The 15797-nt window shown below is 39.8% G+C and overlaps 1 protein-coding gene and 1 long non-coding RNA gene across 2 annotated transcripts in view; one reads left to right on the forward strand and one right to left on the reverse strand.

Moving 5' to 3' along the window:
- HEPHL1 (hephaestin like 1) overlaps nt 1-15797 on the reverse strand; it is a 97183-nt gene that overhangs the window by 47201 nt on the left and 34185 nt on the right. Inside the window, exons 5-9 of the mRNA XM_070457114.1 lie at nt 10805-11059; nt 7874-8042; nt 4408-4547; nt 4135-4266; nt 2156-2367 (exon numbers count right to left, since the gene is read on the reverse strand). Of these exons, the coding sequence (XP_070313215.1) occupies nt 2156-2367; nt 4135-4266; nt 4408-4547; nt 7874-8042; nt 10805-11059 (908 nt within the window). The remainder of the gene's footprint in view (nt 1-2155; nt 2368-4134; nt 4267-4407; nt 4548-7873; nt 8043-10804; nt 11060-15797) is intronic.
- LOC139031761 (uncharacterized) lies at nt 2208-3540 on the forward strand. The gene is made up of 2 exons (XR_011484237.1): nt 2208-2512; nt 3256-3540. It is a non-coding gene; the product is annotated as an uncharacterized lncRNA (long non-coding RNA).

The following is a 15797-nucleotide window of genomic DNA, read 5'->3' on the forward strand; positions in this document are numbered from 1 at the left end:
AATCTGAACTTGCTGTGTTCAGCAGGCCTCTGTCCTTTATGCGTGTTCTCCCTCAACTTTGATGGTCTGCCACCCTAATCCAACTGCAAGGGGCAGCTTAGCTGTCCCAGCTCTGTGATGCTTTCTTTACTCCTCATTGAAGGTAAGGTTATCTTTTGCTTTATGTTCTTACTATAACTTACGTACATTTACTGCTTTTATCACATGGCGTTTTAGAAGGCAATAGTTTTAGATTTGGGGCTATGGAAAGAAACAATATAGGCTTAATATTTTTCAAAATAAAATTAAAACTGGAGGGGGAATAAGGAATCAAATATATTGGGAAAGATATCGGGTTCTAGTGCTATTTTGCTTACATGTTATGACAACTGAGACAAATGACTTGTCTTCTCTAAGTCCTAATTCCCTCATTTGCAAATGAGGATATGAGTTGTCCCTATTTCATATTTTTTGAAGGGTTAAATTTGATACTATAGGCAAAGCATCTGATGCATCCTCTAGCAAATACTAAGTACCTGGTGTTAACTGTTATTAACTGCAGTTGTGTTTGTACGCAGGATGAGAAGGAAACACTGAGAGGAATTCGGTTGGAGAGCCTCATCATCTGAGAGTCATCTGTAAGGTAACCGGGTCTATGAAAGGGGAAATTAGCCCAGGGGGAGGTTAGAAGGTAGGTATAGGACCCTGTGTAGTGATTAATTTTGTGTCAACTTGTTGGGGTGCCCAGATATTTGGTCAGACTTTTTTCTAGCTATTTACATGAGGGTGTGCTTGGATGAGATTAACATCTGATTCAGCAACTAAGTGAAGCAGATCGCCCTCCCTAGTGTGGGTGAGCCTCATCCAATCATTTGAAGGCCTTAACAGAACAACACAAAATCTGACCCTCTTATAAGTAAAAGGGGATTCTTCTTGCCTTTGAACTGGAACATCAGCTTTTGCTTGCGTTTGAACTCAAGCTCAAACACAGGCTCTTCCTTTCAAGACCCTGCTGGTCTTTTGGGTCTCCTGAGTCTCTTTCTATGACTCACCCTGCATATCTTGAAACTTGTCATCCTCCATAGTCATGTGAGCCTGCTCCTTATCATAATTTTCTTTCTATCTATATATACATCTAATAGTTCTTCTTTTCTACAGAACTAGGATTAATGCCAAATATAAAATATACCATTTAAACAAATAGCTTGCTATTTCTGACTGGTAAAATAATTCAAAATGATTAAGTAGCTGACTTTCCCTCTTCCATCAGTGTGTTTAATATCATGTAAATATAGCTTGAAATGTTATGGTTTGCCACACTAACCAGCGTGGCTCAATCAAAACCTCCAAGTTGGGACTTGCAAGAAAATATCTACTTGTTTTCTTGTTTCTTTGGTCACAGTGATTAACTCCTGGATTATAGTGGTGAGCTACAGTGATTCTCAAACTTGGTTGCACATTGGAATCACCTAGAGATTCTGACTTAATTGGTCTGAAACACCTGAATAAAGGATGTTTAAAAGGGCCCCAGGTTTTTTGTTTTTTTTTTAAGTGGGGGGCAGGTAAGTCTAATGTGTAGACAAGTTTGAGAAAATTGCATGCGTGCTAAGTTGCGTCAGTCTTGTCTGACTCTGTGCAACTATATGGACTGCAGCCTGCCAGGCTTCTCTGTCTATGGGGTTTTGCAGGCAAGAATAGTGGAGTGGGTTACCACGCCCTTCCCGGGGGATCTTCCTGACTCAGGGATCTAACCTGCAACTCTTATGTCTACCTGCATTAGCAGGCAGGTTCTTTACCATCTTGGGGAAATTTGCCCCCTGTCCCCCCAAAAATCCCAATTTACATTCTGTATAGGTCTCCGGAGATTCTAGAATCAAAGCAATGCCCAGGGAAAGAGAGTCACCAAATTCCAGCCAAACAAGCAGAGATCCTGGCTTTCTGCATAGGCATCAGTAACTTTCAGATCTTAAATTTACACTAAAATTACCTTAAGTTAAAATTTGCATCTTAAATTTATGAAAAATAAAATAAAATCCTCTTTATGTAGAAGTTGATTTCAAGAGCAATGAGGAAAAAATTCACCTTTTTGTAATGGACGATTACTATTTACTCTCTAGCCACATTCCTGATCTCTCTCACATACAACCCTGAGCGCCTGGTGACCTTTGAGACCTACCTGTGTCGCATCAGCATTGAGAACGCCCCTTTTACAGACTAGCAAAGGCCCTACAAGTCCTGAGCTCGTGTCCTTGATCGGTTCAACCGCTGAGAAGTAAAGATAAGTCAGACAGGGTGGGTCATCAGCTGTTGGGCTGACACTTTCAGGCACCGTCCATGTGTATGTGAAGATCTCACCTGGCTTAACATGTGCCCCTGGCTTCAGAAATCCTGTGGAGACAAGTAAAACAGCTACTCAAAGCAACAGCCAGGAATGAGTAACTTGTCAGACTGGGTCTTCCAGCTCAGAGTGCGTCTCTGTCTGAGGATGTGCTTTGTGGAAGGACAGTTGTTTCCAGTGAATCCTATCAGAGAGGTCAGTGCCACCATCTGCTGTTTTATGAGATAGATGCTTATATCAAAGGACTATCTTCTTCACAGTTTATACTTAATATCTTCATAGGTACTACTTTTTACTCAAATCTCAAGTTTAGCAAATATTAAAAGAGTGATAATTGTCTTTAAATTATCTTAAAGAGTGATAATTGCCCATTTATATATAAATGTAAATCCATAAAATAGCATTTAAAACCTTCTATGATGTGGAATTTATTATATTTGGCCCTTTAGAGGATACCCCAAAAAGTTAAACAAGAGACCTACCTTTAAAGAGTTTTAAATCTAGAAGGTTGAACTAGGAAATAACCCAAATAACTACAAGTTAGTGGAGGTAAGCAAAGGCACAAGGTAACAAAGCTGGTAAATGGCAGATTTGGGATTAAATCCAGGGCTGATTCCAAAGACTTTGCACTTGACCCTCACATTGTATTGTCAAATGAACACATTGAATCTCTTCAACTAGACTGAGGCCAGAGACTTGCTGTATTTCGTCCAGGGCTTGCAAATAGGTACGCAGTAAGTTTTCTGAGATAAACAATAGAAATGTAGACATTTCGGCTATCATTAGGGTTCTTTCTGCAAAAGTCATCGTGAGCATTTTGACCAAGGAAGAGAATGTGGGCAGAGGAGACTTGCTGCAGCCGGCAGGGGTGCGGGGTGGGGGAGACTAGGGAGTGGGGAATACTGCCTCCATCCTTTTCTTCTCTCTTCCCTCCCCAGCATTGCAAAGCCTGCTCTGGACTGGGACCAGCCTCACACTTGGGAATAAAGAAGTATCTCAGGAGTCATGGTGTCTGCTCTAGTGATGAGAAAGACTTCCCACACAGCCAGGATTTCCCAAGAAGAGTATAATGAACAGAAGGATAGTTCCTGTGGCCACTGGGTAGAAGCTGTTTTTCATACATGCAGACAGCCTGTGCTACATACTCTGTGATTGGGGGATACATATGTGACTGTAAACCCACAAAACTTTAAATAAATATTTGCCCATAGAGACAAAGCAAAGCCCATGTGTAAGATCTTCATTTCAACAAAACATTAGAAATCAGATTTTCCCCTTAGCCTTACCCAGAGAATCCCACGCAACTGCAGCAGAAAACTCTCCATCTTAGAGAAGTGGGTGAGGCTGTGGATGAGCCCACTTTGAGATTTATTGTGTTACTGAGAGCAAAGGAATAGCATTAAGGTTTCCCAAGTATCTGCTGAGGGCCAGACCCTGTCCTGAATTCTGTCTCAAGTGAAGGGATAGTTGCTCAGTTGTGTCTGACTCTTTGTAACCCCATGGACTGTATGTAGCGCCCCAGGCTCCTCTATCTATGGAATTTTCCATGAAAGAATACTGGAGTGGATCGCTATTCTCTTCCCCAGGGGATCTTCCTGACCCAGGATTGAACCCAGGTCTCCTGCATTGCAGGCAGATTCTTTACTGTCTAAGCCACCAAGGAAGCCCATCTATCCCTTCCCAAAGCCCTGTGAGGTGATCATCATTCTCTGCACTTGATAGAGGAGAAGAGTAAGGTTCAAAAAGTTGAAATAGCTGCTCAAGCTCACAGGACTGACAAGTAAAGGGCCCAGGATCCTCCCGAGGCCAGGACTCACCGTCTACGTTTGGGGCTGCATCAGAAGCTTTGTCATAGATCACACCATGGGGCAAAATACTGTAGACCTTGTCAGCTTTGTTGGCGAATGTCACTAATAGAGTGTCACCCACCTCTGCCTTGATGACGGGACCTGAGAAATGTTGAGAAGGAGGGAGAAGAGATGAGGAGAGACAGAGAAGTGAGTGGGAGCCGAAGAGTCGTTCCCTGTTAGGTTACATGCCCCACTGAAACATCTCCCTCGTTCCAAACATGACAGATGATTTCACTGTACCCAGAATTCCAAGGTGGGCTTCTGCCTCAGAGAATCTCTTTCTTCGAGTAAAAGTTGCATCAACATACTCTGTGTACCGAGCCTTCCAGTATTTCCCTCCTATTCTGTTGTCCCCTTGTTTGAAGTAGAGCTCAGAGTCACTGTGGAAAGAGAAGGGAGTTGACTGGGAATACACTTCATACATAATTAAGTGCCTTAATTAGGGAGCTTTATTGTATTGTCTCTAGACCATTCATCCACCCATCTCCCCAGAAAAGACAGCACAGTCTTCAGCCAAGTTCCCAGGAATAGTCAACCAGCCTTGAAAGTCTTCAGAAGCTGTTTGGTGCTCAAGCTCATTTCTCTCTTAGCCATTGTACTTTCTTCCCCAGAGGTCCAGCAACCAAAGGAGGCAAACTCCTTACTTACCAATACTGGAGTCCCAGATGGTGTCCTACAAAGTAACAAAGAGCTAACTGTTTTCTTTGCAAAATGAGCATCCCTCTATCTCTTGCTGATGTCAATATGAATAGTCTCTGCAAATAGTAAGCTTTGATATCTGGCATGATTAAGGAATGGAGTATCTAGTTAGTCGAGTAGTTTAATCAGTGGAGTTACCATATAAACTATACATATGAAATACCAAATTTCAAACTTGTGAAGTAAAATAATATAACTTCCAACTAGTACTATCCCTCCTCTGCTTCTGTCAGTGGTACCATCACACTTGCAGACATGCTGGCTGTGTCTTCTTTTTCTGCCTTTTCCTCTTATCTTGTTCATCCTGACTTTGTAACCTTTTATTTTGCACCCGTCCTTTTCTACACCTTTATTTCATCTTTTCCTTTCCTTTCTTCCCGCAGCCCACACTGCATGCATGCGCTCCTCACCTTGTGTTTAGACCTCAGTGTGAGCCTCCCATCTGTCCACGCAGCACCCTCTATCTCACATTGGCTCCCTTGAGTTCTTTTCTCAGCATATGCACTGATACTCCAAAGCCTTTAAAATAGTCCTTTTCATTGTCATTTTATCTGCTCCAAAATCTTCAGTTGCTTCCAATTGCCAATCAAGTAAAGTTCAAACAGATTGGAGGACCTCTGCAAAGGATATCCAGTTTGCTCCAATCTTTCCACTGCTCTGCGTAAGTGCTCATGCCCCATCCAAATCCCTCACATGTCATTCACTCTGTGATCTAATCACTCTGCTTTATTACAGATGCTTTGCATTAACCCCTGAATCTAGAATTTCCCTCTCTTTGCAATTCACTTATATAAATTCTGTCATTCAAAAGACCCTACTTAAGTTTAATTTCCTTTGTGACATATTTCTGGCTATCTTCAGTTCAGTTCAGTTCAGTCGCTCAGTCATGTCTGACTCTTTGCGACCCCATGAATCGCAGCACGCCAGGCCTCCCTGTCCATCACCAACTCCCAGAGTTTACTCAAACTCATGTCCATCGAGTCAGTGATGCCATCCAGCCATCTCATCCTCTGTCATCCCCTTCTCCTCCTGCCCCCAATCCCTCCCAGCATCGGGGGCTTTTCCAGTGAGTCAACTTTTCACATCAGGTGGCCAGAGTATTGGAGTTTCAGCTTCAGCATCAGTCCTTCCAATGAACACCCGGGACTGATCTCCTTTAGGATGGACTGGTTGGATCTCCTTGCAGTCCAAGGGACTCTCAAGAGTCTTTTCCAACACCACAGTTGAAAAGCATCAATTTTTCAGCACTCAGCTTTCTTCACAGTCCAACTCTCACATCCATACATGACCACTGGAAAAACCATAGCCTTGACCAACTATCTTAGCTCTCTCTAAATGCCCAGAGAACTCACTGTCTGGACAGCTCATCTTAAACTTATTTGTAACTTGCAAAGTCACTTCTCTTCTCCTGTATATTCAGCTTCTTTCTGTACCTGAGATCAAGAACATTATCTTAGCCCTTCCTGCATCTCTCACGTCACTTAGTACATTGTGTTTTCACATATTACATTAAATATCCATTGAATATAGTTTAATATTTCATATTTTTAAGGTGCTTTCTAATTTTGGAAGGCTTCTAAGACATAATTCTCAATGTTAATTTTCACTATTCTCTTTATGGGAAAATACTAGTCAATAGGGAATGTTGATATCAAAGAGTTTTTCATAGGTGGTCCGCACAAATTCTTTAGGCAAAGTTAAAGGTTATCACTTTGGTGGAAGAATGAATGAAATTTATAATGAAAGAAACAAAAGAAATTTTATTGATCATAAAGACAATTTTTTAAACATTCCCTCAAACATGAAAAGGATTAAAGGGTAAGAGCAATACTTGTTGATATCATACTGTATATTTTGTAATACTTTCCTAGACATATTTGTGTATGATCCTACAATAAAAGTCACAGGGGTCTTCATCTACTTAATAAATTGTTAGATTCAATTTGAAAAATATTACATGCTATGGAAGCCCAGAGAAAATTATTCAGGTGTCAGGGAGACTTTACTTAGGAAGTTACAGTAGAGTTAGATTTTGAAGGGGGAAAGTGGCATTGTACTGGACAGGGAGGAAAATGAAGTCTGGGCAGAAGGGGCTTCACTTATATCAGGCTGTCCTTGAACCCCAAAGGGTAACCTTCCTTGGCTATTTCACCTCCACTGAAAGAGTCCTGACTTATTCCCTCTTCAAAATTGTCTGCTTAATACGTGTAAGACCTTAGTCTCTTCTCTGTCAGCTTAGTAATTCTCATGGCACTTAATACTGCAGCTTGCCCATAGTAGATGCTCCTGAAGTGTTTGATGGATGAATGAATGAATCTAGTGCTTTGATTTGGCCAGCAAATCATAAAGCAACAGTTCAGTTCAGTTCAGTCACTCAGTCGTGTCCAACTCTTTGTGACCCCATGGACGGCAGCACATCAGGCTTCCCTGTCCATCACCAACTCCCAGAGCTTACTCAAACTCATGTCTATCAAGTCAGTGATACCATCCAACCATCTTGTCCTCTGTTGTCCCCTTCTCCTCCCGCCTTCAATCTTTCCCAGCATCAGGGTCTTTTCTAGTGAGTCACTTTTTCACATCAGGTGGCCAAAGTATTGGAGTTTCAGCTTCAGCATCAGTCCTTCCAATGAATATTTAGGACTGATTTTCTTTAGGATAGACTGGTTGGATCTCCTTGCTGTACAAAGGACTCTCGAGAGTCTTCTCCACTACCACAGTTCAAAAGCATCAGTTCTTCAGTGGTCAGCTTTCTTTATAGTCCAACTCTCACATCCATACATGACTACTGGAAAAAACCATAGCTTTGAGATACTCTGCAGTTATCTGCAGTATATACAATTCTCAGCACTGTATACATTATGGGACTCAGAGCTCCTTAAATGATGCTATTATGCCTGCAGTATGTACTCATAAGGACGATGCCTGGAACACAAATGAGATCACAGCAAACAGCCTAACAGATGCCTGTCTTATGAGAGGTTTAGAAACATCAGCAGAGAGAGCTTACCTGCCAGAGGTATTTAGGGGAAGACCGCTGAATTTGTCATAGCCTTGAGGACCATAATCCCAAAGAATTTTTTCAGCTGCTATAAAGTAGCGCCTCTGTTGACCCTTCATCTTGGGCTGAGAAATACCACTTTTGCAGTTACCAACATTGTATTGCCCCAGCATGCCAGCTATAAAACAGAGGAAAACCAAGAGCCAATGTATAAATGCTCCAAAAGCAATCCTAGAGGAAGAATAGACTGACTTATATGACTTCATGAACATTTAAAACTTTTGTACAGAATGTAGGACCATAAACAAAGTTAAAAGTAAAAATAAACAGTGGGTAGAGGAGTGTTTTAACACATATGATAAAAGATTAACATGTAAATATATTTGATAAATAAGAAAGAAAAAAGTAAATATTTCAATAGAAAATGAGCAAAACATTTATAGGTTATTCACAAAAGAAGTACTATTTGCCCAAGAACAAACAAAAAAAAGTTCAGCCCTAACAGTAATCAAGTGATACTGTTGTTCAGTTATCAAACTGGTAAAGTTTGGAAAGACTATGCATTTATATACAAAGGTCTAGAAAATAGGGAAGATATTCATCAAAATGTGACACCATTATCTCTAGAGGTGATGGCTAATTTTTAAATTGAATTATACATATCTTCCAATTTTAAACATTTTTTCTGAGGGTTTGGACAATTTAGTAAATGTTGTATTTCAATGATGTATTCCAGCTTATGTCTACAATTACTGGCCAAATTTAAGAATCTAGCTAATTTCAAATGGCTGCTAATGCCTTGATTTTAAGACTAATTTCTTCTCAAATTTAAGGATCTTCTGTGGAGAATACCTACAATCTACCCTTTTAGGGAATTTCAAGTATACAACACAATATTGTTGATAGTAGTCACCATTAGATCTGGAGGCCCCATTTGTCTTACATAACTGAAACTTTGTATTCTTTGAGATCTCAAGTGTTCTCACCATCACCAACATCACAAAGTTTAACTATGTGAGGTAACTGATATATTAATTAGCTTGTGTGTAGTTTAAAGAGTTTACACCTCATATCAAGACATCAAGGAATTTATATACAATTCCTGTTTGTCAATTATACCCCCAATAAAGTCTGGAGTGGGGGTGGAGAATAGTAACTGTCATGTTCAACTTTGTCTTCTCAGGAGAGTGTCTGATACATATTAACTGAGCAACTCAACATTTGCCAAATTGAATTTACCTGAAATAACCCAGTGGACAAATGTGAGGTTTGCTTTAAGGTTGAGGAGAATAAAAACATGTTATGAAAGCAGCCCTGAAGTGCTGCATGGCTGTCCTTGTGGTGGCTGTGTGTAGCTAGGATCCAAATTGAATCATACATTATTTACTCCCTGCTTATCCAATTGATAACATTTTCTTTTTCTCTTCTTAGGCCAAACCTTTAATATGTCATAACTCTAATGTTGCCAATGTTTCTTAACTGGCATCCAGTAGCCAGAATCTCTCCATTGAGTCTTCTCTGCATAAAGACATATTTAGCTTCCTAAATCTTCCTAAATCACTGTGTCTAATGAACTAAAAGTTCTCACTATTACCTTCCAGGGGCTTCCCAAGTAGCGCTAATGGCCAAGAACCCGCCTGCTAATGCAGGAGAGGTAATATACATGAGTTCAGTCCCTGGGTTGGGAAGATCCCCTGCAGGAGGGCATGGCAACCCACTCCAGTGTTCTTGCCTGAAGAATCCCACGGACAGACGAACCTGATGGACTGTAGTCCATAGGGTCGCCAAGAGTCGCCACAACTGAAGGGACTCAGCATTACCTTCCAGACGTTCCTTAGCCTTGCCATTCAAAACTGCTGCCCTGAGCCCCAAACTGCCTCTCTAAAACTTCTGCTTCATCACTCCTCTGACATGAGCCTAAGGTCCAGCTAGGTAGACTTATTCCATGTGGTCCCAAGGAACCTGGACCGAATCATTCAACAGGTATTTAAGTCAACAGATGCTTATCTTTCACCTTTCAGAGGATTTTGCACCTGTCATTGGATTGTCTCAATATAAAGAACTCTCAAAGAGCAGCGCAGAGATGAAACCGGCTGCTACAATTACTAGGCTGGGGTTATACACACCACTCTGTATAAAACAGATCATCAACAAGGACCTACTATAGAGCACAGGTAACTATACTCAGTACTCTGTAATATGGGAAACTTACACGGGAAAAGAATCTGAAAAAGAATGGATGTTTGAATACGTATAACTCACTTTCTGTACACCTGAAACTAACACATCATACATAAATCAACTAGACTCCAACATAAAATTTTTAAAGAGATGTCCAAAAGGGAACTCAAGAATTGGATAGGGAGGTGGCTCAGATTATCCAGAAATCCCTTTCTGGTTGGTCCAAATTATCTATAAATTCCAATTTCTGATTGTAAATTTTATTCTATTTAAAGTTGCCCATGTGTTTTTCCCAGTTTGTGTTGCTTCCCCTACTTGGAAAGCCTTTTTCTTCTTCCTCATCTATCAAATTCCTACCCATATTTCTAGGCTCAGATTAGGAACCCCTTCATTAAGTAGCCTCTCTGACTGTTCCAGTGAAGTGACAAATCTCAAAGAGCATTTATCATTCTGCCTCAAATTTTATTCATTTTGTAAATGTATGACTATATTTAACTACTAGATTCCAGGTTCCAGGAATGTCTTATCAATTTTTTCAATCACCTCTTACCTGGTTCATAAGGAGGTAATTAATTAATAAATATCTGTCAATAAGATGCCAAATAGGCATTATACATTTCCCTATGTTTAATATTTAAGTGTAATAAATATAACACAGACAAGAATCCATCCAATAGCATGCACTGAATGAACACCGTTGACTGTGTGGTTTAATTGTACCATTGTAAGTGTTTCCACACTGGCCTCCATCCTTTTTACCTTGGAGGTGATCACTGACTTGGCAGGTTATCATCCACTTTCCAGGATTCTCAACTATCATTTCTAATGTCAGGAAGGTGGCTGGGAACAGGTTGACAACATCAGTCCGATGCCCTCTACTGATGAAGGTGTTGCCATAAAAATAGATGGAATGGATGTCTATCTCATTCCCCATCCCAAATAGGTGCCAGGACACTGATTCACCAACGCACATATCAGGTTCAGGGAAGTTTCCAAAGAGGTATCCATTGAGCGCTAAAAAACAGAAACACCAGTGAAAGACATGCCCCTGAAGAGCCCAGCAGAACCAGAAACAGTGGTAATACATACTCTAGCACAGATGAAACATTAGCACAGATCACTGGGTTGTAATATTTTGTGTGGAAAAAAATGTGGCTTCTTTGATAAAATGCAGTCCCCAAAGGAATGAAAAGCAATAGTCTTTTTAAGAGAAAAGCACTCAACAAAAGTGATCAACTATAGGAACACAGCCTTGAGCTGCTCTGTGAACACAGTGAGATCAGGAGTAAACCAAAGCACTGTTTATAATTCCAGGACAGCTTGGCCACCTCCTGCTTTCATCTCTATTTGCACATTTACCTTCCCCACCAGATCTGTTCTGTATAACTAGAAACCCTGTCTTACCTCATGTTGGGAAAGCTGACATATAGTAGTTACTTAAGTGACAAAAGCATGCAGCAAGAAGAAAAAGAAATGATTAGAAGGGAGGAATGAGGCAGTTCAGTTCAGTTGAGTCACTCAGTTGTGCCCGATTCTTTGCGAACTCATGGACTGCAGCACACCAGGCCTCCCTGTCCATCACCAACTCCTGAAGCTTGCTCAAACTCATGTCCATCCAGTCAGTGATGCCATCAACTATCTCATCCTCTCTCGTCCCCTTCTCCTCCTGCCCTCAATCTTCCCCAGCATCAGGGTCTTTTCCAATGAGTCAGCTCTTCCCATCAGGTGGCCAGAGTATTGGAGTTTCAGCTTCTTCCAATGAACACCCAGGACTGATTTCCTTTAGGATGGACTGGTTGGATCTTCTTGCAGTCCAAGGGACTCTCAAGAGTCTTCTCCAACACCACGGTTCAAAAGCATCAATTCTTCAGTGCTCAGCTTTCTTTATGGTCTAACTCTCACATCCATACATGACTACTGGAAAAACCATAGCCTTGACTAGATGGACCTTTGTTGGCAAAGTAACATCTCTGCTTTTTAATATGCTGTCTAGATTGGTCATAACTTATCTTCCAAGGAGCAAGCGTCTTTTAATTTCATGGCTGCAGTTACCATCTGTAGTGATTTTTGGAGCCCAAGGAAATAAAGTCTGCCACTGTTTCCATTGTTTCCCCATCTATCTGCCCTGAAGTGATGGAACCAGATGCCTTGATCTTAGTTTTCTGAATGTTGAGTTTTAAGCCAACTTAAAGGAATGAGGCATGTTACTTTTTTTTTTTTTTGCCATTTCTCCCATCCTCATCCCCTGCCTGTTGTAACCACCTATTTGATCTCTGAATCTATGAGCTTGGTTTTGAGGAGTTTGCTTGTTTGTTAGATTCCACATATAAAAAAGATAATACAGCATTTGCCTTCTGTGTCTGACTTATTTCACTTAGCATAATGCCCTAAAAGTCCATCATGCTGTTGCAAATGGAGAGATCATTCTTTTTTCATGGCTGAATATTCCACTTAATATTCCTTTATTATATGTCACAATTTCTTTATCCATTCATCTATCAGTGGACACAGGCTGTTTCCATATATTGACTATTGTTAAAAAAAATGCTGCAGTGAACATGGAGGGGTGTGTATGATCTTTTGAATTAGTGTTTTCATTTTCTTCAGATAAATACCCATGAGTAGAATTGCTGGATCATATGTTAGGTTTTTATTTTTAGTCTTATCAGGTAACTCTATACTGATTTTCATAGTGGTTACACCAATTTACATTTGTTATTTCTTGATAATAGCCATTCTAACAGGTATGAGATGATATTTCATTGTGGTTTTGATTTGCATTTCCCTGATGAGTAATGATGTTGAGCATCTTTTCACGTACCTATTGGCCATCTGTATTTCTTATTTAGAAAAATATCTATTCAGATGTTCTGTTCAAATTGTATGAGCTCTTTATATATTTTGGACATTATTTCCTTATCAGATGAATGATTTGCAAATATTTTCTCCCATTCAGTTGGTTGCTTTTTCCTCATTGATGGTTTCCTCTGCTGTGCAGAAGTTTTTAGTTTGATATAGTTCTACTTGTTTATTTTTGCTTTTATTACTTTTGCTTTAGTGTCAGATTCAAAAAATCACTATCAAGATCTATGTCAAGGAGCTCATCACCTATGTATTCTTTTAGGAGTTCTATACTTTCAGATCTTACTTTCAAGTCTTTAATCCAATTTGAGTTAATTTTTGCATATATGTAAGACAGTGATCCAGTTTCACTCTTTTGCATGTGGCTGTTCAGTTCTCCCAACAGCATTTATTGAAGAGACTGTCCTTTCCTCCTACATATTCTTGCATGGGCTTATACCATGGTTCTCTATTCTGTTCCATTGATTGCTGTGTCTGTTGTTATGTCAATATCGAATTACTATCAGTTCAGTTCAGTCACTCAGTCATGTCTGACTCTTTGTGACCCCATGAACCGCAGCATGCCAGGCCTCCCTGTCCATCACCAACTCCAAGAACCCACCCAAACCCATGTCCATCGAGTCGGTGATGCCATCCAACCATGTCATCCTCTGTCGTCCCCTTCTCTTCCTGCCCTCAATCTTTCTCAGCATCAGGGTCTTTTCCAATGAGTCAGCTCTTCGCATCAGGTGGCCAGAGCATTGGAGTTTCAGCTTCAGCATCAGTCCTTCCAATGAACACCCAGGACTGATCTCCTTTAGGATGGACTGGTTGGATCTCCTTGTAGGACAAGGGACTCTCAAGAGTCTTCTAAAACACCACAGTTCAAAAGCATCAATTCTTCAGTGCTCAGCTTTCTTCACAGCCCAACTCTCACATCCATACATGACCACTGGAAAAACCATAGCCTTGACTAGACAGACCTTTGTTGGCAAAGTAATGTCTCTGCTTTTTAATATGCTGTCTAGGTTGTTCATAACTTTCCTTCCAAGGAGTAATTATCTTTTAATTTAATGGCTGCAATCACCATCTGCAGTGATTTTGGAGCCCAGAAAAATAAAGTCTGACACTGTTTCCACTGTTTCCCCATCTATTTGCCATGAAATGATGGGACCGGATGTCATGATCTTAGTTTTCTGAATGTTGAGCTTTAAGCCAACTTTTTCACTCTCCTCTTTGACTTTCATCAAGAGGCTCTTTAGTTCTTCTTCACTTTGTGCCATAAAGATGGTGTCATCTGCATATCTGAGGTTATTGATATTTCTCCCAGCCATTTTGATTCCAGCTTGTGCTTCATCCAGCCCAGCGTTTCTCATGATGTACTCTGCATATAAGTTAAATAAGCAGGGTGACAATATACAGCCTTGATGTACTCCTTTTCCTATTTGGAACCAGTCTGTTGTTGCATGTCCAGTTCTAACTGTTGCTTCCTGACTTACATACAGATTTCTCAGGAGGCAGGTCAGGTGGTCTGGTATTCCCATCTTTTTAAGAATTTTCCACAGTTTATTGTGATCCACACAGTCAAAGGCTTTGGCATAGTCAATAAAGCAGAAATAGGTGTTTGAATTAGTATAGTTTTATAATAAAATCAAGGAGCACGATGCCTCTAGCTTTGTTCTTTTTCAAGATTGTTTTGGCTATTCAGGATCTTTTGTGCTTCCATACAAATTTTAGATTGTTTTTCCTATTTCTGTAAAAATGATATATCATTGAGATTGAAATAGGGATCGCACTGCATCTATAGATTGCCTTGAATATTTTAACGATGAGTATTTTAACAATATTAATTCATCTAATCCATGGACACAAATATCTTTCCATTTATTTGTGTCTTCTTAAATTTTCTTTGTTAATATCATAGTTTTCAATATATGGGGTTTTCACCTCTTTGGTTAATTTTATTCCTAAATATTTGATTCCTTTTGATGAAATTGTAAATGAGATTGCTTTCTTAAATTCTCTTTCATATAATTCATTATTAATGTAAAGAAATGCAACAGATTTTTGTGTATTGGTTTTATATCCCTCAAATTTACTGGAATCTTTAGCTTTGCTATATGTAATATCATGTCATCTGCAAATAGAAACAGTTACTTCTTTGTTTCAGATTTGGATGATTTTTATTTCTTTTCCTTTCCTAATTTCTTTTCCTTGCCCAATTGCTCTGGCTAGGACTTCAATACCATGTTGAACAAAAGTGGCAACAGTGTGCATCCTTCTCTTGTTCGTGACCTTAGAGGATTAGCTTTCAGCTTTTGCCATTGAGTATAACCTGAGCTGTGGGCTTGTCATATATGGTCTTTCCCATGTTGAGGTGTGTTCCATTTATACTCTGTTAAGGGTTTTTATCCTAAATGGATGTTGAATTTTGTCAGATGCTTTTTCTATGTCTATTGTGATAATTGCATAATTTTATGTTTAATTTTATTATTGTGACATATAACTTTAATGGATTTGTGGAAGCTGAACCATCCTTTCGTACTTGGAATAAATCCCACTTAATCATGGTTATGAAACTTTTAATGTATTGCTGAATCTGGCTTGCCGATATTTTGTTGAGGATTTTTACATCTATCTTCATCAGGAATATTAGCCTGTAGTTTTTCTTTTTTTGTGTGGCATCCTTGTCTGGTTTTGGTATCAGCACAATGCTGGCTTCATAAAACATGTTTGGAAGAGTTTATCCTTCTTTTGTTTTTTGGAAGATTTTGAGAAGGATTGATATTGATTCTTCTTTGAACGTTTGATGGAATTAACCAAAGAAGCCATCTGTTCCTGGACTTTTGTTAGTTGGAAGGTTTTTGATTACCGATTACTACTTGCTATTAGTCAACCTGTTCTAAGTCTA

This window comes from Odocoileus virginianus, chromosome 28 (assembly GCF_023699985.2).
Source record: "Odocoileus virginianus isolate 20LAN1187 ecotype Illinois chromosome 28, Ovbor_1.2, whole genome shotgun sequence".
Lineage (NCBI taxonomy): Eukaryota > Metazoa > Chordata > Mammalia > Artiodactyla > Cervidae > Odocoileus > Odocoileus virginianus.